The following is a 17,800-nucleotide window of genomic DNA, read 5'->3' on the forward strand; positions in this document are numbered from 1 at the left end:
AGCATTTTTAGACTTTCTTTCTCGCTCATTCCGTAAGTTTACACTTTCTATCACTTCTTTAATTAACGTTATCCGGTACCTATTTGCGTTCCGCTTCGCAAATCAAACACTGAAATCGCTTATTATTAAAAAGGAATCCCTATTTCTTCTCTCTTTTACGTTTGCCATCGTATTTTCTTCGATATTTTGTACTTACATACTTTCCTCCAATTTTCTTTCTCTTATTTATGCAATCGCTAGAAATTTATTAAGAACAAAGATATCCGTTCCGCGAGATTCTTCCGAACGAGAGGAATATTTTCAAAATGTTTTCAGGAACAAACGTGAAGCTTATTTCGATTGGATAAAAGAAAATCGAAGTATGGTATCTATTTACTTGGAGCATACATATGTTCGAGGTAAATGTACGCGGTGCGTTTTTATCTTTCTTCTTCTTTTATCGTTCTATACTTTCCAAATCTCCGACGATTCCTGGTTGAATTTCTACCGAAAATTTCCTTGAAACACGTTATGTTATTTTGCTTCTCTCTCTCTTTCTCTCTCTCTCTCCTTCTTTTGATTACGTAGATACGATTGTAACAAAAATGATCAAAGAAGTTATTAACTTCGGACATTCGACGTTATTATTTACTCATTGAACTTTTTGAAGTTCGATGAGAGAATAAAAGCATATAGTAAAGATTATAAAGAACTATGTCCGCATTACCGACATCAGACTATCTCTCAAACCATAGCAACAGAAACGTAGCACTCTCTTGGGTGAACATATGCAAAGTAGTCAACGACTTTCAGCTACTTTTCACCGTACTGAATATGATTGCATAATGCGAGTGCTCCGTGGTATACCAGATATATAGATTGTACATACGTACCTATATACATACGTATTACATACGTACGTATATATATATATAAATACATACATACATGCGTTCATGCATATGTATATACATACATACTTACATACTTACGTACGTACCGAATCTCTTCTCGAACGCATAATTTCGAGACGCGAGTGCGTTATAAAAGCGATCGTATGTGCTTTTTCATCGAATGTATACATACGACATAGACATTCTATTCGAAATTTGTTGGAGAAACCTTCGAATATTTCTTCGTTAAAATCGAAAATTCCAACATGGTCACTCTACGATCGGCAATGAGAGAACTGTACGCGCCAATAAACACGCTTGTGAAATCGTATGATAGAGAGAAAAAGAGAGAGAGAGAGAGAGAGAAAGAGAGCAAATCTAACACATGGTCACGGAAAACTAGAGAATTTAGGAGAAATTGATGGTGTGGGCGTCTGACCGCTAATCCGGAGAATCACTACTACGCTCGCAGCTTCGGGATTTTTGCGGTGACCTCGTACCTGGTAATCATGCGCATAAAATACACATGCTGTTCCACATTGAACCAACGATACGTCGGTGAAGGAACCTAACACGATTTCAGGGTAGAAAGGACGCATGTAACGAACTCTCTCTCTCTCTCTCTTTAATGTGAGAGACCCAACTAAGAGTAGTTAGGTCAGTACGTCGATGAGAGAAGTAGAAATAGAGGGATGACGAAAACAAAATTTTCTCGAGTACACTTCTCTCTATTTCTCTCTCTCTCTCTCTCTCTCTTTCTCCTTCTCTTTCTCTTTCTCTTTCTCTTTCTCTTTCTCTTTCTCTTTCTCTCATCTTTGTTATAACGACAGTCCAAACGTATTCTGCAAATAGAGTAAATGACACTTCGGACGATAACGCCCGTAAATCTCTTATTACCACGTTATACTTCCTTCCGCATCGAATTATCGTGTTGCAACGCACGACACTGCTAATTAATTAATCCGCATATGGAAATGAATATAATCGGGCGGATTTATTCATGAGCCGGGATGGACCATAATTTATAACGTATTTGGGTAATAACCATTAAACGCGTCTACTTCAACGACGTACCGTTATAATTACCTACATACACACATACATAGATCCTTTCGTTCTCTCAAGTAGTTGAGTCGTATTTTCAAGCCACTGGAAGAAAAAGAAAAAGAAGAGAAGTCGCGATATTATCGAATCTTTCTTTTTTCTCTCCTTTTCTTCTATTTTTTATTTTAAGAGATAAACATATATACATGTACATTGTATAAATATATATATATATAAATAACGTTATGGTCTGTTCTCGAAGGAGATAACGACGTCTTCAATACTTTTGTTGTAACCTGACGAACCGAAGAAATTATACGTAGGTTGAGACGTAACGGAAGAATAAAAAGCAAGAAGAGAACTTAACAACGTCACAGTTACTATAATTAGTGTATAATTAGTTTAACGAGCTTTCATTCTTACGGTTGCTATAGTTATGAATCAAAAAGGATCATTTACTCTATTCTTATTTCATATTTTATTTAAATTTTCTGTAAATTTATTTTATCAAGTCTTATGTATCTTAAAATCGAGAATCCTTTTTCTAATTCTGAATCTTTTTCGACGAACTCGATATTCTAAGGATTCAACTGTTTTATTAAAACTCATTAGAATATCTGCAAACGTTGATTATTTTAATCTTAAACAAATACGGACTTTTTATCATAGAGAACAAACATACGAATCTCTAATGGATTACAGGAAAAAAGAAAACCAAATTCACTCGTTTGTCCTATCACTTGAAATTAATCAGTATCACAAGAATTAAAAAGTTCTATGATATTTTTGTGCTATTTTCAAAACTACTTTACATTATAACACGATAACGAACAAATCTTAATCGAGCAGGAAAGAGAATTGAATCGACAGTCGTTGAACTATGGTTTGTCGTAATATCTCGGAGAATAAAACGATTATCGTAAGGAATAAGACGTTTCCTGTTTTTCTTGTTGTTGTTTAAATTTAGATAATTCATCGACGTGGTAAAAGGACAATAGGAACGCGTCATAAGCTCGTGCGTGTCCATAGTGTTCTTCATCCTTTCGAGCTATCCCATCAGTCGACGTTAAAAATTGGTGGCGCTTTAGAGCTTAACTCGTAACAAGCTGTAGTCACTAAAGGAATAGCAACTCTAAACCCTCAACTGTGGTAAACGTAGTCAAGATTTCTCGCCACAACTCGGCTAATGGAAGGCGCGTGTGGCGAAATTAGTTGTCATTCGTCGTCTCGGCGTAGTAAATGGAAAGCGCTCGTAGCTTGTTGAAAGCCGTTAATCCCACTGAAAATTTCTCCACCCTGCTTCACCCATCCTTAAGACGTGTATGCGCGGGAGGTGTACGCGGATAATTCAAAAGCACTTGCCTATCGCTCACGGTAATCCGACTTTACAGTTTTCTAAAATGAGAAAATACATTTTAAGGCTTCTCGACGTGGTAAGAGATCAGTAGAAATTCATTTCAAATGTTTGCACGATCGGCCGCAACAAGCATGAATAAGTAAACGTTATTAAATGAGAATTATAGAATTCATTCGACGAAAATGATGTCATTGAATTATAACATAAACTCTCGAGAGTAGAGAATGCGCCTGGTACTTCTGCAACACGTATTACCGAGTAGCCTGGCATGTTGTCTAACTCACCGGGCGAGTAACAAATTTATCGTGCAACATATAGGCGTGTATAATCACATTAGAGAGGAATGCGAGAAAGCGTACATATACACGACTTGTATACATACATCGAAAATCTCAATGGACCCGAAGCCGTTTGACCAGCTACCGTACAAGCAGCATGCTTCTGTGAAAAGACTACGTGCTTTGAAAGATCGACGACGCTCCGTGAAAATTTTAATTATTATTATTATTAATGATTCCAATATAACGTAAGAGTTGGATTAAACCTCGAATCTACGTTCAATGTAATGTTGAATTAAAAAGAAAACAAAAGAAAAGAAAATAATAATAATCAATGACGTAATATCTTTACTTCATCCTATTAATATCTTCTTAGAACTCAAGTATTATCTACGTGTATATTATAATTCAATGAAACGAATGAAACTCCTCTATTACATCTGAATATTTGAGTTTCAAAAATTTCTTAAACGATTCTCACCAGAAAGTTATAACCATCTAGGAATAGGATGTCTTACCCGCGAAAGTTCGCCCTTCTCAGAACGTTAACGTGCAAAGAGAAGGCGAAATATTCGAAAGATTGCTGCAACTTTCGTAGAAAGGGAATGGCGAACCTTTCCTTGGAGAACACGTTATACTATATGTATACCGAACGAACTTTCCTATCGTTTTAGAGAGCAAACCGAAACGTTCGAGTCTGTAAACCGATGCAATTCTATTTGCGAATGTCGAATATGTCCTTTGTTAATAATAATAACCGACGGCCCTTTACGCTTTGTTCTTTGAACTCGTGGAAAATCAATATGTTTTATATAAACTATATATATATGCCATGTGATATGCATATATCACACATGTGATAAAAATAAATGAACGGTAGTCGATCAAAACTTTCTGAAGGAGAGACGTTATCATGGTCAATACTTTTTCCGTCGATTTACTTGCACAATCAGAATTTAGATGGCGCATATAATATAAATAGAGCACGAATAGAAGAGTAAATGAAACGCAAAAAGTATTGGGATAGATAATTGATCGTATACAATATCGAATTAAATCGATACGCGAAAACAATAAAGAGAACGACCAAAGATATTACGAAGAGAACGAGAAAAAAACGTAAAATATAAAAATAGTCGAATTATGCAAAGTGAGTCATCCTTGAAGTAACTATAAGAAACGTTGATAGACTACCAAACGTGTAAAAAATACTTATTTTCTTTTTTTTCTTGTTCGAATAAAAATAGATACGTTTATGTAGAAATGATATTCGATTAACCGGGAAACTATATTTTTTGCAAAGATAAAAAAACTTGGACAGTAGCGATGACGATTTCCATGTCTCGTCGTTAAAAATAGCATGATTTCTTAAAGGAACTTCTACTTTGGAGAAACACTATTCCATAGTGACATCGAAGTTTAATAAAAGATCTAAAAAGAACATAATTTAGAAACATAATCTTCCGTCTAGTCATTTTATCAAAATTAACTTTAAACGTTAAGAACATTGAATGGTTTCTATTAAAAATTATTTCGTTTTTAAATCTAATTATTTAATTATTTAGAATTAAATTATTCATACGTACTTATTTAAATCAATTTTTTAATTTTTTATAACCGATAAAATATACCTTTTTTTTCTTTTCCCACGTAATCCCTACAACATTAAAGGGAGTAAATACATGTAGCTTGATAAAAACGAATAGATTTGATGTCGATGTTTTCAATGAATCGTTATCGTATCGACATGGCATTCACGTAGTAACGATCATTCATTTAATCCACAACACACGTCCACTCCGCATGGACTTCATTTTTCCTGTGAAAAAAAAAAAATAAAAGACGCGTACTGGAAAGCATTTCCACTTGATTAAAAGCATCGGGAAACGTGTCGTAGCGGTCAATATGGCGAACAGCAATGTTTTACATAGCGTATACGTAGTTACTACATTTGTATACGTAAATACTTACACAGGCATTTACTTGCGTGTAAATAGGAAACGTGCATCCAAATGGGAGATACAAGATTCGTATCTACTTGATTGTATCTCAAAACATTCGGTAGTATCTCAAACGCATTCTCCGTTGAAATACACAAGCTACCTGCAAAAGGGAGACGTTTATTGAATTAACCAATTACTTCTCTAAACCCATTCGAGTGAATCTCCAAGTGCAAAAGGGTATGTCGACATTGAGACCGCTCTTAATTCAATATAGAGAGAAAGAGAAAGAACGCGGAAACGCGTCAGGTGTTCCAGCAGAGATTCCTGCTAGTGAAAGAAGCAACCGAGCTAACCAAACGTCCTTATCAATTAAAACGTTGCACTAGCGAATCAGAAACGGAGTATGAATCTCTCAGAAACATCATTTCGTTATCAGTTAACGTGAGCGAGCGAATGGAAGCGCGAAAAGTCGATCGTCGAAAAGAGAACGGGAAAAGGAATGAAGAGGAAGGGATGTGAGCGGGAGAGGAAGGATGAACGGAAAAGACGGAAGAAAGTTTGCGAGCGTATCGCACTGCCAAGAGACAAGACTGGAAAGAAAGAAAAAGACAAAAGATAACAGACGTGTTTACGCATACATATACGTATACGTATATATATATACACACGTATATACGGATGTATACATGTAAGAGAAAAACGAAAAGAAGAAAAAAAACAAGTCAACGTCGAATCCATCCTAGCAGCCGTTCGTCTTTCGTTCTCGATACGATACGACGGTCACGAAGTCGAGACCACGAAGAAGAATAACGAGGTCGAGGAAAACGCCTAAGTCTCTTCCTTTTTTCTTCTTTGCACAGCCATACACCGTAGCCGTAGTTTTCCACAACACGGAAGGACTCGCGTGTCTGTTCTCTTTTATCTCTTTTTATCTGCCGATGATCCCCTCTTCTCAAGACGATCCTTCGAGAACCTCGCGATTCGCCAAAATTCACGGCTAAACCTCTCTCAACTTCGAGCAGATACGAGATTTTGGATTTACCTAGTACGTAACTTTCATTATCTTCCTTTTTTATCGTCTTATTCTTACACTTTCGTTCCTTGTTAAATGTATGTCTACATATTCTCTTTTCTTTCTTTCTTTTTCTTTTTTCTTTCGTCTGAATAATTTTATATGCTTGTGCATTTGAGATCGACGCCATGTTAAAACGCCAACTGTAAATCTATTGATAAATGAACACGGTTAGCAGAGAGATTAGATTCTTTCAATATTTTAGCATGATCCATTACCTCGTAATCTCTATACAATTTTCTAAGAGAATATTTTATCAATTTACGACTTATATACTTCGGATGATTCGTGCGAAATATAAAATTATCTTGAAATTCTTGGAATCGATAATACGCGTGAAAGAAAACGCAAAGATTGCGATGCACATTATCAGTACGATAGAAAAGTTCTCTTATATAAGATATACTTCGAAAATCGAAGTCCCATCGTATCGTAAAGGTTCGAGGAAACTGTGGAATGACGTAAAGAAAACACGAACTCGTGTCGGTAAAAATAAGGGTTTCTTTCTAGAATCCTTCCACCTTCCTTCGTTTCTTTGTCTCTAACGCGTCGAATTTCCAGTTCCGTGCTTTTGGATTATCTCGGCCAAACCAGCTGTTCTCTTACGGATTTTCGTCTGCAGCTTGCAGACATACATATGTATATATGTACATACTTCGAACGTTTCCACGTAGCAAAATACCAAACCTTAACCAACCCTATCGATCGACACATACTCCCAAGAGTATTGATTTGTATAATTTATCGATAAACTTGCGTTACGATCGCGACACATGCGAAAACCAAAATCTTATGAAAATTTATCGAAAATACGATCTTGAGAATTCAACCTATCGAACGGGAACGATCAATCAGAATGTTTCGTATTTACTATTACATCTTTTGATTAATTAAATCGATCGAAGACTCATCGGTCATTCTCTTCTCAACGCGTTTGTCACTATCCTGTATGATTTTCTATTCCGTTTATTAAATAATTCGCTAAAAAGGAAAACGTTACGAGCGCAATAAATGATATGCACTAAGCATACACGTGTAGTTTGACATTACAAAGTGAAGCAAACATTTACTTGACGCTCGTTAATATACAGCGAGAAACGAGCTTTCTCGAGGCATGACTCTTGATAATCACTAGTGATATTTTGTATATGTCGCGCACTAACGCGTTTCTTTTACTAATACAAACTGGTTCAAGGAAAAAAAGAAACAAATAATAAGTAACGGGCAAACGATAACATTTACGCTTACTCAAAGATTCTAATACGCATAAAGTTACAATATATATTGTACATGTACACACATGTTTTCAATCAATACTCATAAAAATATACATTGATTTATACGCTATTCGTTGATTGAGTTTTCAATTAGCAATTGATTATGTCGTTGTATTATTATTATTATTTTCAATTTAACAATTGTTATCGATCATTGATATTTTAAAAGTTCGTTATTGATTTTTCTTCCAGAATAAAAATTTCGATTTAAATCATCCGAAAAAATTGATATCTAGTATAATGAATAATAAAAACGTGACTTAACTATGATTCAGATTGTTTTGAGTAATTCTCGATTATTTATTATCGCTAGCACATCGTGAACTGTTTTCATCGTAAAAATTCATATCGAAAATACTCAAGAATTTTTCTATCGCTCAATACCTCGGCTGTATGGGGGATCTGTTGCTGACATTTTACATTTTCTATATAAATGTACAAAATGTAAGAAACGCAACAAAGAGAGGGTGAGAGAGTGAGAGAAAGAGAGAAAGAGAATATTCCTTTCGGTATTGATCCCTTTCAACTTAAACTGATATTTTCATAGAGCAAAATCTTTCGTATAACTATTATCTAATTCAGAAACGTACAAACTTTTCAAAAAAGAAATGATTCTTTTTACTTTTGTTATTCAATTAATTCTTCTTGAGTATTCTTAGTCTTTCAATATATATCAATGTATACATTTCGAATGAGTATAAATATAAATTTTTTCTTTGCGACGAGACACAAAAGATATAGACATAGAAATATCGCGACTCTTGCAATTTAACGATCGACGAATAAACAGCAGAGAATTTCAATATGATAGAAAAAATTCACAAAGGAGAAACATAAGAAAGTATAGATGAGATACGATTGGCAGCACAAATCAAGTTTATACGTTTCTAATCTAATAGAAAATTTTGTCGAAGTAAACATACTTACTTTGTTTCGCGAACAAAGCATATAAATTACTACAGTTATTAGTCACTGAAACAAATCAAATTAGATAAATATTCTTATTACTTTTTGTTATCTGACTCAGTTTTACAATGTACGACAAAGTAAGCTAAATTTTATGTAAAAATATAAGATAACCGGTATCTACTTGTGTACACTATCATCAATCCTTTTGTCGTCAGTTATGTTCGAGAATCGGTTATAAAAGTTTAAAAGTTAAATTAAATAATTTATATTAGTATCATTATTAATATATATATATATATATATACATATACACCATATTATTTACCGAAAATATAATAATTACGTTATTTACTTGTATAAGATCATAAATAGTAAAAATTCTATCGAATTGTCTGACAACGATAGACACGATTGATTTTTCTTATACTTATCATAAATAGATAATATATAACGTTTGATAGCTACTTGTTAAAAAAAAGAAAAGAAAAAATTAATTAAGTACGAAGAAAAATCTCAGGAAATATACTCGAAGTAAAACCATGCAAGACTAGACTCTCGAACGTCGATGCGAGCACTTTTGTATCGGTAGAATCGAATGACGTCAGATTGATCACGTGATTAAGAGATTTAACGCGCATGCTTAGATCGATGGGCGGTTCGCTCGCTAATCTTAACACGTGCGTTCAATTCTGTTCACCCTTCAGTAACGTTCGTGAAACTGATAAGTGACAGTACACATTTATCCGGGCCATTACCTGCAGTACTTGGAGAGAGAGAAAGAAAGAGAAAAAAGAAAAAAAAAACAAAGAAAAAGAAGTAAGTATACTTGAGACGCTAAAGAAAACGGAGAAATCGAACGGTGTGTCGCGGTAAATATCGCTCTGGCATATAGTCGACGTTTAGAAGGATCGAGAATTCGCTTTCCGCGTAGGCGGAAATCGCCAGGTACAAATACGGAAAGCGCGTTCAAGCGAACGAGCGTTTCGCTTTCCTCGTAACGACACGACCACGTGTAACCACGATGACGGCATTGCTATTTTCTACGATAGTATTACAACAAGAACTTGATTTTATGCGCGCGAACATCATCGTCATCCTTCTTGACGTTGTCGTTCTCGCTGGCTTCGTTGCCAACAGTGATATCAAAAGCGCAATCCAGATAGATACGCAAGGATCTTTTTTTTTTTTTTTTCTTCTTTTTTTCTTTCTTTTATTTTTATCGTCGATAGGAAAACACGAGAAGTATTTACTTCGCAGAAGAGAGATAACGACTAAACGTCATTTTTTATTTTGCAATCGAAAAGAAGGGGATTTTCTTTGTTGAATTCTTTGTTTTTATTTTTTTCGTTTTATATTGTTCCGATCTTTTGTCTATCTTCTCTTATTTTCTTTTATATTTTATCAGGTAGCATTGTATTATTGGTTACCCTGCTTAGTTAGCGACTACAAAGCGTTGACGATCGGTGAATATAGAAAACTTCGCCGTTTACTTTAATTGTACGTTGTAAGTCGTAAGTTATGTCTTTGTTTCTGTAGTAATCGCACGAGAAAAGAGCCTATTGGAATTCGACTGACCTTGTCGATGTATATTTGTTGACGCTCTTCTATGTACAGAGCCAAATGTCGCGCCCTTGTAGAAAAACCCAATGATTCTACGAATCCACGTCGAGTTAGATATAAACGGAAAGCATTGTTCTAATTCTTCTCGTAGTATCCGTTACATTAATTTTAATTAGATTTACACGGTGTTTTACCTTTCACGTAAGTGAAAGATAATATATTAAATTATTCTCCTCGTGTCCGTAGAAATGATATTTTTCGAAATACGTGCTTCTTTTTTACTTTTTTGTGAAAGTTTGGTTTTGATTTGATTCTTCTGTTTCAAAAAAAATCTTTCTATTACAATGCACAAAAAAAAAGTGCGAAAGGGAATTTAACTTCATTATTTGTTTCAGGTAAATTATAAATTTTGAAAATATGGTGGTTTCAACTATAACAGAAAATGGAACAAACGGGGAACAATCTTCCCCAACAATGGGTATTGCGCCTGGAGATTATCGTTTAGTTGGTTGGGATATGGACACTACCGGCAAAAAGTTGACAGATGAAATTTGTCAAATCGCTGGATACACACCTAGTTCTGCTTACTCTCAATATGTAATGCCTTACAAGGACCTTAATCCTCCTGCTATTAAGCGGCATAACATGAGAGTTGTGACTGTTGGAAAATACCGTATGCTTAAAAACAGTAAAACTAACAAGGTAGGTTCTTATAATTATTCTAAAAAGAATATACATTTCTTATTTCTTATTCTTTTATTGATTCTTTGAAGAGTAAACTTGACAACTTCTTCTTCAGGTATTGAAAACTAAGAGTGAAGTATCCGCGTTAACAGACTTTTTGACTTGGTTAGAGTCTGTCAAAGGAGATGCAGCGGATGGAGTTATATTGCTTTATCATGAACCACGTAAGGTTATTCCTGCTATGCTACTTGAATCTTTACAAAGGTATAATCTTGTGGAAAGATTTAAACAAACTGTTAGAGGTTTTGCTAATGGTTTCAATATCGCTGAGGCTAAATGTACAAATTCTGTACGTACATTTTCTTTACGTACTCTGTCACGTACATTACTTAAGAGGGTAAGACTATTAATAACGCTAAGATATATGATAATATTTTAAATAATCATTAAATTAAAGATAAAGTAAGATTTTATATACTCTTTTAATAGACAGAAGAATTAGACAATGCAAAAGATAGAGCATATCTGGCCTTACAAGTTCTACAATATATTAGTCTCCAAGAAAATACAAAGGTAGGTGAAACAAGTGGAAGTGGCGATAGTGATACAGCTATGAAAAGTACAATCGAATTTATTCAACCGTTTGTTCAACCTATTCATATTGAAGAAGAAGAACGTGCAAGTAAGTATTTAAATATACAATGTCACATTGTTTTGTACGTTACATAAATTAAACATAAAACTGTACAGAACTGAAAGTGGTATTCGAGCGACAAAACAGTTTGAGACCAATTTTTGGTCCATTATTCAAAGCAAGCCGCAAAGAACGCCAACACGCGAGTCCTTTACGTCGACTATTGGCTGAAGCTGGTATAGAGTATTCGCAGTTACAGGTTAGTACATATATATTGATATCGTATAATATCATATATTTATTTCTTTAATTTATATCAGGAAGCATGGTCTAATGGTCAGAAACAAGGTCTAGAGAAATTAATAAAAGAGAAGCTAATTGCAGCAGAAGACAAAAAAATAGAGGATCTAATAAAAGTTTTGGAAAGTTATTTTGATCCTGAGAAAAATTCAAAAGCTAAAACAAGGCACGAAAAGAAAGACATGAAGTCAGAGTCTTCGAAGATCATAGATGATAGAGAAAATAATAATAAGTGTGACTCAGGTACTGAAACTCCTGATACTACATCCAGTTCTCCTATCAATACGAAATTAGAACTACCAGAAAATGGTAAAGTCTCAATAGAAGACTAACTAGCTTGACACGTTGAAGTATATTGGTTGATAGAATCTAGCATTTTGAAAATAGTTTTAGACGAATCAATGTATGATTGACTTTAACTCTTCAAAGTATTAGATTCTAAGATAAAATAGATTCATAACTGTTAATGTTCAAATCAAATGCCTTAAAAAAAATGAAAGTTACAATTTCATATTATTACTTTTTTTTTTTATTTGTTATGATGAAAAAAGAGCTATGTCCCTGCGGGATATATCGTTGCAGTCGACTAACATAAGTATGTAATCAACAAATTAATTATTTTTAGTTTGTTTGGCATAATTGTTATTTAATATTCACTTCGTTGAAGTTTATCCCTGAATTTTATATAATTTTTTTACTTAATCATAAGATCGATTAAAATTCTAATAAGGATAATATCGTTCACAGAGACTGATCACATGTAAGATGAACGACATTCAAACGATAACAGATTATTAAACAAATTAGAATAGAATGACTTTCGTTTTGTTTTTTTTTTTTTTTTCTTTTATATATACTTCAAAAGAAGTAGAGTTAGAATTTATGTTTATCAACGAACTATAAACCGAAAATAATAGAGTTTATTTTTTCGTAACATCATGAAAATTTATTTTATCTAAATACGATTTATGGTTGTTCTTACTTATATGTTCAGATATCTCATTGTATTATTATTGCATAATAAAGATTTAGACTTAAGACTTGTACTTCAGGCGTCGTTTTAATGAACACTTTTCCTCGAACGGGACCTTCCCATTTTTTATCGTAATATACGGAAAAATACAAAGTAATTTCTTGGAACGATATGGTACACGCGAGATAAGCTTCCGGATAACGGACTAAGGGAAGGGGAGATAAAAAAGGGTAATTCGATCATTTCCACCGTGATTTTAAACTAAGAAATTCAACATTAATTCTTCTTTGGCCGACAACAAAAATGAACAGAAAAGCAGATTAAATATGCGAATACTTCTCGCAACGAAGCGTTGTATCCGCTATGGTAAATTTCCATAAAGCATGTCGATATGCCTCGAGGCGTAAATAAAACGAATTATTTTTATTATTTGTACAATTACATAACTCTTGTAATAAATCTAAAACTTTCGAATAGAAGCTTTGTATTTGACAAAGAAGAAAATTCCTATTATTTTCATGTGTCTTAAAAAATTATTCTTATAAGTAAATATCAATATACAAAACAATGCTCATGCTTATGCTGCGACAAAAATCAAGCATAAATTTTGTCTTTTACCTGACTTCGATAAATGTATCCATTGATTTATTTTATCGAAACACATGTTACAAACACACGTGTTAATGTAAAACTGTATTAAAAGACGTATTTGTCTTTCGCTTTAAGTAACATATTGATAACCTCAAAATTCAATCGGAGTATGGATAATTTTGAAGAAACTTCGATTCCGCTAATAATTCGAATCCTATCGAAAACGACAAATTATATTTAAAAGAAAATAAAAAAATTGATCTACTTGAATGTAGCACTCATTCGATTCGGTAAAAATTTTCATAAAAGATTACGTTGTTAGTAAGTACACGAATATGACGAGTATAGAAAGTCGTGGCGCCTCTTTTGAAAAGCAACGAACGAAAGTCACGAAACTCGCGAAATACGTAGGATATACACGAATGGTTGGTAGAAAACTCGGTTCGTTATCGTCTCGAAGCACTCGTCGGCCTCGTTTCTGTCATTATCGTCCGCTATGGTCTGTGACGTGAAAGAGCGAATCGCTGCGTAACGTGCGGCCAACGGCAATAATTATATCATTAATCTTAAACACTAGCAACGTTGGCTAGTTCGTGCGAAGTGGCATCCGGATTATGTGTGTGTGTATGTATATATATATATAAAATAGGTGTGTACGTGTGTGGGGGTGGGTGTATCCGTGGCTGTAAGGAAAAACGCCACATGTCACAATTTCAAAAGATTTGATTTAACTGGGTATTAATCGAGCTGTAGAATATAGAACTTGTATTTATCTGAAAAGAAATGCATGGAAATAAATTTTATATGTTAAGAGAAATAAATCCAATTTAACAAAAATCCGGATAAGAAGAATTAAAGAATTTACTATTCAGAATTTTAAACAATAATAAGTGTTTCGAAAGTGAAAATATGTGATATGCGAAGTTTTTCTTTACAATCGTATATATATATATATATATATAGATGTATGTATGTGTGTATGATGTATGTATATAGATGTATAGACGTAGATGACGCCATTGCTGCAGTCATGATGATTCGCGAATAAATTCCGAGGACGAAGATAGAAGTCTGAGACTTGCGGAAAGTCATGAATTCATTGCAAAAAGTCTTTATGCTAGCCGACCGCACCCCGTTAACGCCGAGAATTGCTTTCGTTTCGCGCGAATCGCTTCGCGGAAGCAGACGCTTCCGAGCGGACGAATTTGAGAGGGAAAAAAACTATACCCCAAGTTCTATACTTTAGTTATCTTTTAATAAGATAAACGTTCTTCTCAAAAGAGAAATGGCTTTTCTAGAATGGAATTAATGTGTCCGTTTATTTTTCTTTCTCCTCTTTTCTTCCAGGCCGTCTTTTGTCAAGTATTTTTTAAAAAAATCACATAATAAATTTTCAAGGTCGTAGATAAAAATTCATACTTTACATAAATATTTGAATCGTAAGATCAACATATAAAAATATTCATTTTGATATTTCGATAAAAATAACGTTAATTAATAGTCAGAAGCATGATTGTGCATTTCATTTTCTTCCTGGAAAAAAACGTCTTCGTTTTTATATTCATCGATGATTTATATTTACGAAACATATTCCATTCTATTATCGATTTCATTTAAAACTTGGACGTACACATATTTCTTTTGTCAGGGACTTCCTTTCGGACAAAACATGAATTCTATTTCCGCCGTATCGATATGTAGTGCCTAGAAGAGACTATAAAATAAATATTGTTTCTTTTTACTCTTATGTATTTCTAAACAAAAAATCCCAAAAAAAGGGAAACAAGATTTAAACGTATTCACCGATTACATTGTATATTCTTATATACAATTGGAAAGATACTGAAGTATAAAATCGATTCTAGCCGTATCAAGTGATTTCGTATTGGTATTTTTATCTTTCTTATTCATATAGCTGTCTTTTTAAATTATTATTGCGTAATATCGCACGATATATACGGCATCTTGGATACACGTATGACACAGGTGCGTAATTATTAAACGATAAATGCCAGTAACGGAATGAAGCGTACGGTGCATTTGAATTCTCATGAAATATTTATACCAATTACACGCGACACTTTTCCTAGAAAATAATTTAACGCTACGTCGTAAAGTGATCGCTTATAAACTGACTAAAAATATATGATCGTATACGTTTTGTGGCGCTTGCACAAAAAAAAAATGGAAATAGATACATATCTTCGAGAGAATGTCGAAAAAGAATAATAAAGAGTGATATAAACGAAAGAGAAGGTCGATCGATTAATTTCGCTGTTATCTCTCCGTTGTGTTTTCATATTTGGTATATCTAAGGCAGTGTATAAATGTAGACATTAAAAGAAGAAAAATAATGAAGATGAAAAAGCAAAATTAATAGAACGTTCTACCTCAATTACAATCTTAATAATGACGGATAAACCACTATCTATCTCGTAATATTTTTCATAACGGGACGTCTCATTATTTTCCTTCGGGAAAAATAACGATAGAAAAAAAGAAATGTATTTTCTCCAAATGCATATACACATATAAATCTATATATGCATATACATCTATATTCGACTATGATATATATATATATATATATATATATATATATATGTATGTATATAATTGTTGGTCGTCCTTTCCATCTCGAAGGTAACATTACTAAGGTAGAATGACCTAGTTGCGTCATTCAACCCTCTGCATCGAAGATTATGCAACGCGTTAATCCATAACGACGAATCTCCTCTACTTGGATTACAAACACCCATGTGACTCGATGTACATATGGATATGTGAATACCTATATATACCTATATATACCAAATGTACGCGTATAAACGTGATAACGTATATATATGTATACATTCTCGTACAAGTTATACCTATTACATAAGGTAATATAAGTGGCACGTGCGCGCACGGCAGACGTTACAGAAAATAACGGAAAGGTAATCCAGCGGAACGTTCTGCGGATTAGAGTGCGTGACATCGTAGAGCATGCTTAAGCGCGCGAGTTCCTATCAGTCACTCAGTCAGTGACAAGTACAGCAAGGGACCGGGACAAATCTCAAATTATTCTTCCTCTTTTCGACGAGAAGACCGAGTCTTCATATTTTTCTTTTCCATTTTTCTCTCTTCTTTTTTCTTTCTTTTTGTCACACCATCTGGTGTCATTGAAAAGAATCGGAACGATCTCGGTTTTGTTTCTGTTCCTTTCTCTCCCTTTCTTCTTCTTTCTTTCTTTTATATAACTTTTATCTCGAAATAAAAAAGATGCCAACTTGGAAAAATTTCAGAATCATCATTATTTATTTTGTATAATCCTATAAAAAGTAATATCATTTTATTGCTAACATTCCCCGAGAATTCAATTAACTTTCGATATATTCCGAGTAAATTTTTTCAAAAGACATCTCGTATATTTCGTGTTTTTTCTCACGAACACCTGTGGATATTCGGAATTCACTTCGTAAGCGTGAAAGCATTTAAAAAATATTTCTTTCGTTCATGGTGACGATGACGATGAAGGATTCAAGTAACGCGCATACAAGGATACATATATACATATATACAGCTTGCACGAAAATCGTTTGAAAAGAATCGAAAAAGAAATGCACGCATAAATGCATATGCTCGAATGATTATTTTTCCGGTACATATTTTTCTTTAATCGAGGAGACCACAACTCTGACCTAAAATTTACGCTGCAGAGAAGTCAGTAACCGGTTAAACAATTCCCCTATTATGCATACCATCAGATTCACGTTATGTTCCTTGATCCGTTGAGTTCGCGGCACCTCCCAGAACGGAAACCTTTTCTAGCATTGATCATCGTTATTTTATTTCTTTGAAATCGAACGGACGTGGAATCTCGTTTCTTTGTAATAAAGAATCGATGATTATTATAATATCCATCGTTGCGATAAAATTAAGGATACGAATAATAAGATAGAAGAATATGCAGATAAGTTATTTTTCATGATGATTAATCTTACGAATATTCCTTCATACTTTCTAATATTCTTTCTTTTGATCTTTTATCTTTATATTAAAATATTTCGTAGATTTTGCAAATATATATAAAATTCTCTATTTGAATGTATCGTTCGAGGAAGTTTTTATAAGATTTTTTGCGAGAGTAATTTTAGAGTACGTTCGTAAACTAGACTCACGTCCTTGAGGAGATCATTTGTCGCCCTTATGGAAAACGGCTGGTCAGTGAAGATACAATAGCGACGTTGCGGGGGCATCGCATGGCTCAAAGAGAAGGAGAACGAAGAGGAGGCAAAGGATGGTCGTTAGTGGAGGCACCGGG

The 17,800-nt window shown here is 33.8% G+C and overlaps 1 protein-coding gene and 1 long non-coding RNA gene across 7 annotated transcripts; one reads left to right on the top strand and one right to left on the bottom strand.

Annotated features, from left to right (window-relative positions):
- Positions 1 to 1,899: 1,899 nt before the first annotated feature.
- Positions 1,900 to 17,737, bottom strand: LOC127065556 (uncharacterized). 3 transcript variants are annotated; one of them, XR_007782126.1, is made up of 4 exons: positions 17,658 to 17,737; positions 5,523 to 5,654; positions 5,183 to 5,370; positions 1,901 to 3,311 (listed from the first exon to the last, which is right to left on the bottom strand). It is a non-coding gene; the product is annotated as an uncharacterized LOC127065556 (long non-coding RNA). The 3 variants fall into 3 exon arrangements; XR_007782124.1 differs by lacking the exon at positions 17,658 to 17,737 and having other exon boundaries at positions 1,900 to 3,311; positions 5,523 to 5,945; XR_007782125.1 differs by lacking the exons at positions 1,901 to 3,311; positions 17,658 to 17,737 and adding an exon at positions 3,658 to 4,982 and having other exon boundaries at positions 5,523 to 5,945.
- LOC127065541 (maternal protein exuperantia) lies at positions 9,435 to 13,218 on the top strand. Of its 4 annotated transcripts, none has more exons than XM_050998000.1 (6): positions 9,435 to 9,568; positions 10,708 to 11,014; positions 11,112 to 11,393; positions 11,486 to 11,678; positions 11,747 to 11,889; positions 11,951 to 13,218. In XM_050998000.1, exons 2-6 carry the CDS (start codon positions 10,730 to 10,732, stop codon positions 12,260 to 12,262), a joined length of 1,215 nt encoding a protein of 404 aa, XP_050853957.1. In that variant the 5' UTR covers positions 9,435 to 9,568; positions 10,708 to 10,729; the 3' UTR covers positions 12,263 to 13,218. The 4 variants fall into 4 exon arrangements, with proteins under 4 accessions (XP_050853957.1, XP_050853960.1, XP_050853958.1 ...); XM_050998003.1 differs by lacking the exon at positions 9,435 to 9,568 and adding an exon at positions 10,002 to 10,256; XM_050998001.1 differs by lacking the exon at positions 9,435 to 9,568 and adding an exon at positions 10,002 to 10,249.
- Positions 17,738 to 17,800: the final 63 nt, after the last annotated feature.

Source organism: Vespula vulgaris, chromosome 8, assembly GCF_905475345.1.
Source record: "Vespula vulgaris chromosome 8, iyVesVulg1.1, whole genome shotgun sequence".
Taxonomy (NCBI): Eukaryota; Metazoa; Arthropoda; class Insecta; order Hymenoptera; family Vespidae; genus Vespula; species Vespula vulgaris.

What these genes read in the sequence shown, in the direction of transcription:
- LOC127065541 (XM_050998000.1), top strand. Translation starts at nt 10,730, where the DNA reads ATGGTGGTTTCAACTATAACAGAAAATGGAACAAACGGGGAACAATCT. An exon ending in TGAAGAAGAAGAACGTGCAA is followed by an intron (nt 11,679 to 11,746) that starts GTAAGTATTTAA and finishes AAAACTGTACAG; the next exon opens with AACTGAAAGTGGTATTCGAG. An exon ending in TAGAGTATTCGCAGTTACAG is followed by an intron (nt 11,890 to 11,950) that starts GTTAGTACATAT and finishes AATTTATATCAG; the next exon opens with GAAGCATGGTCTAATGGTCA.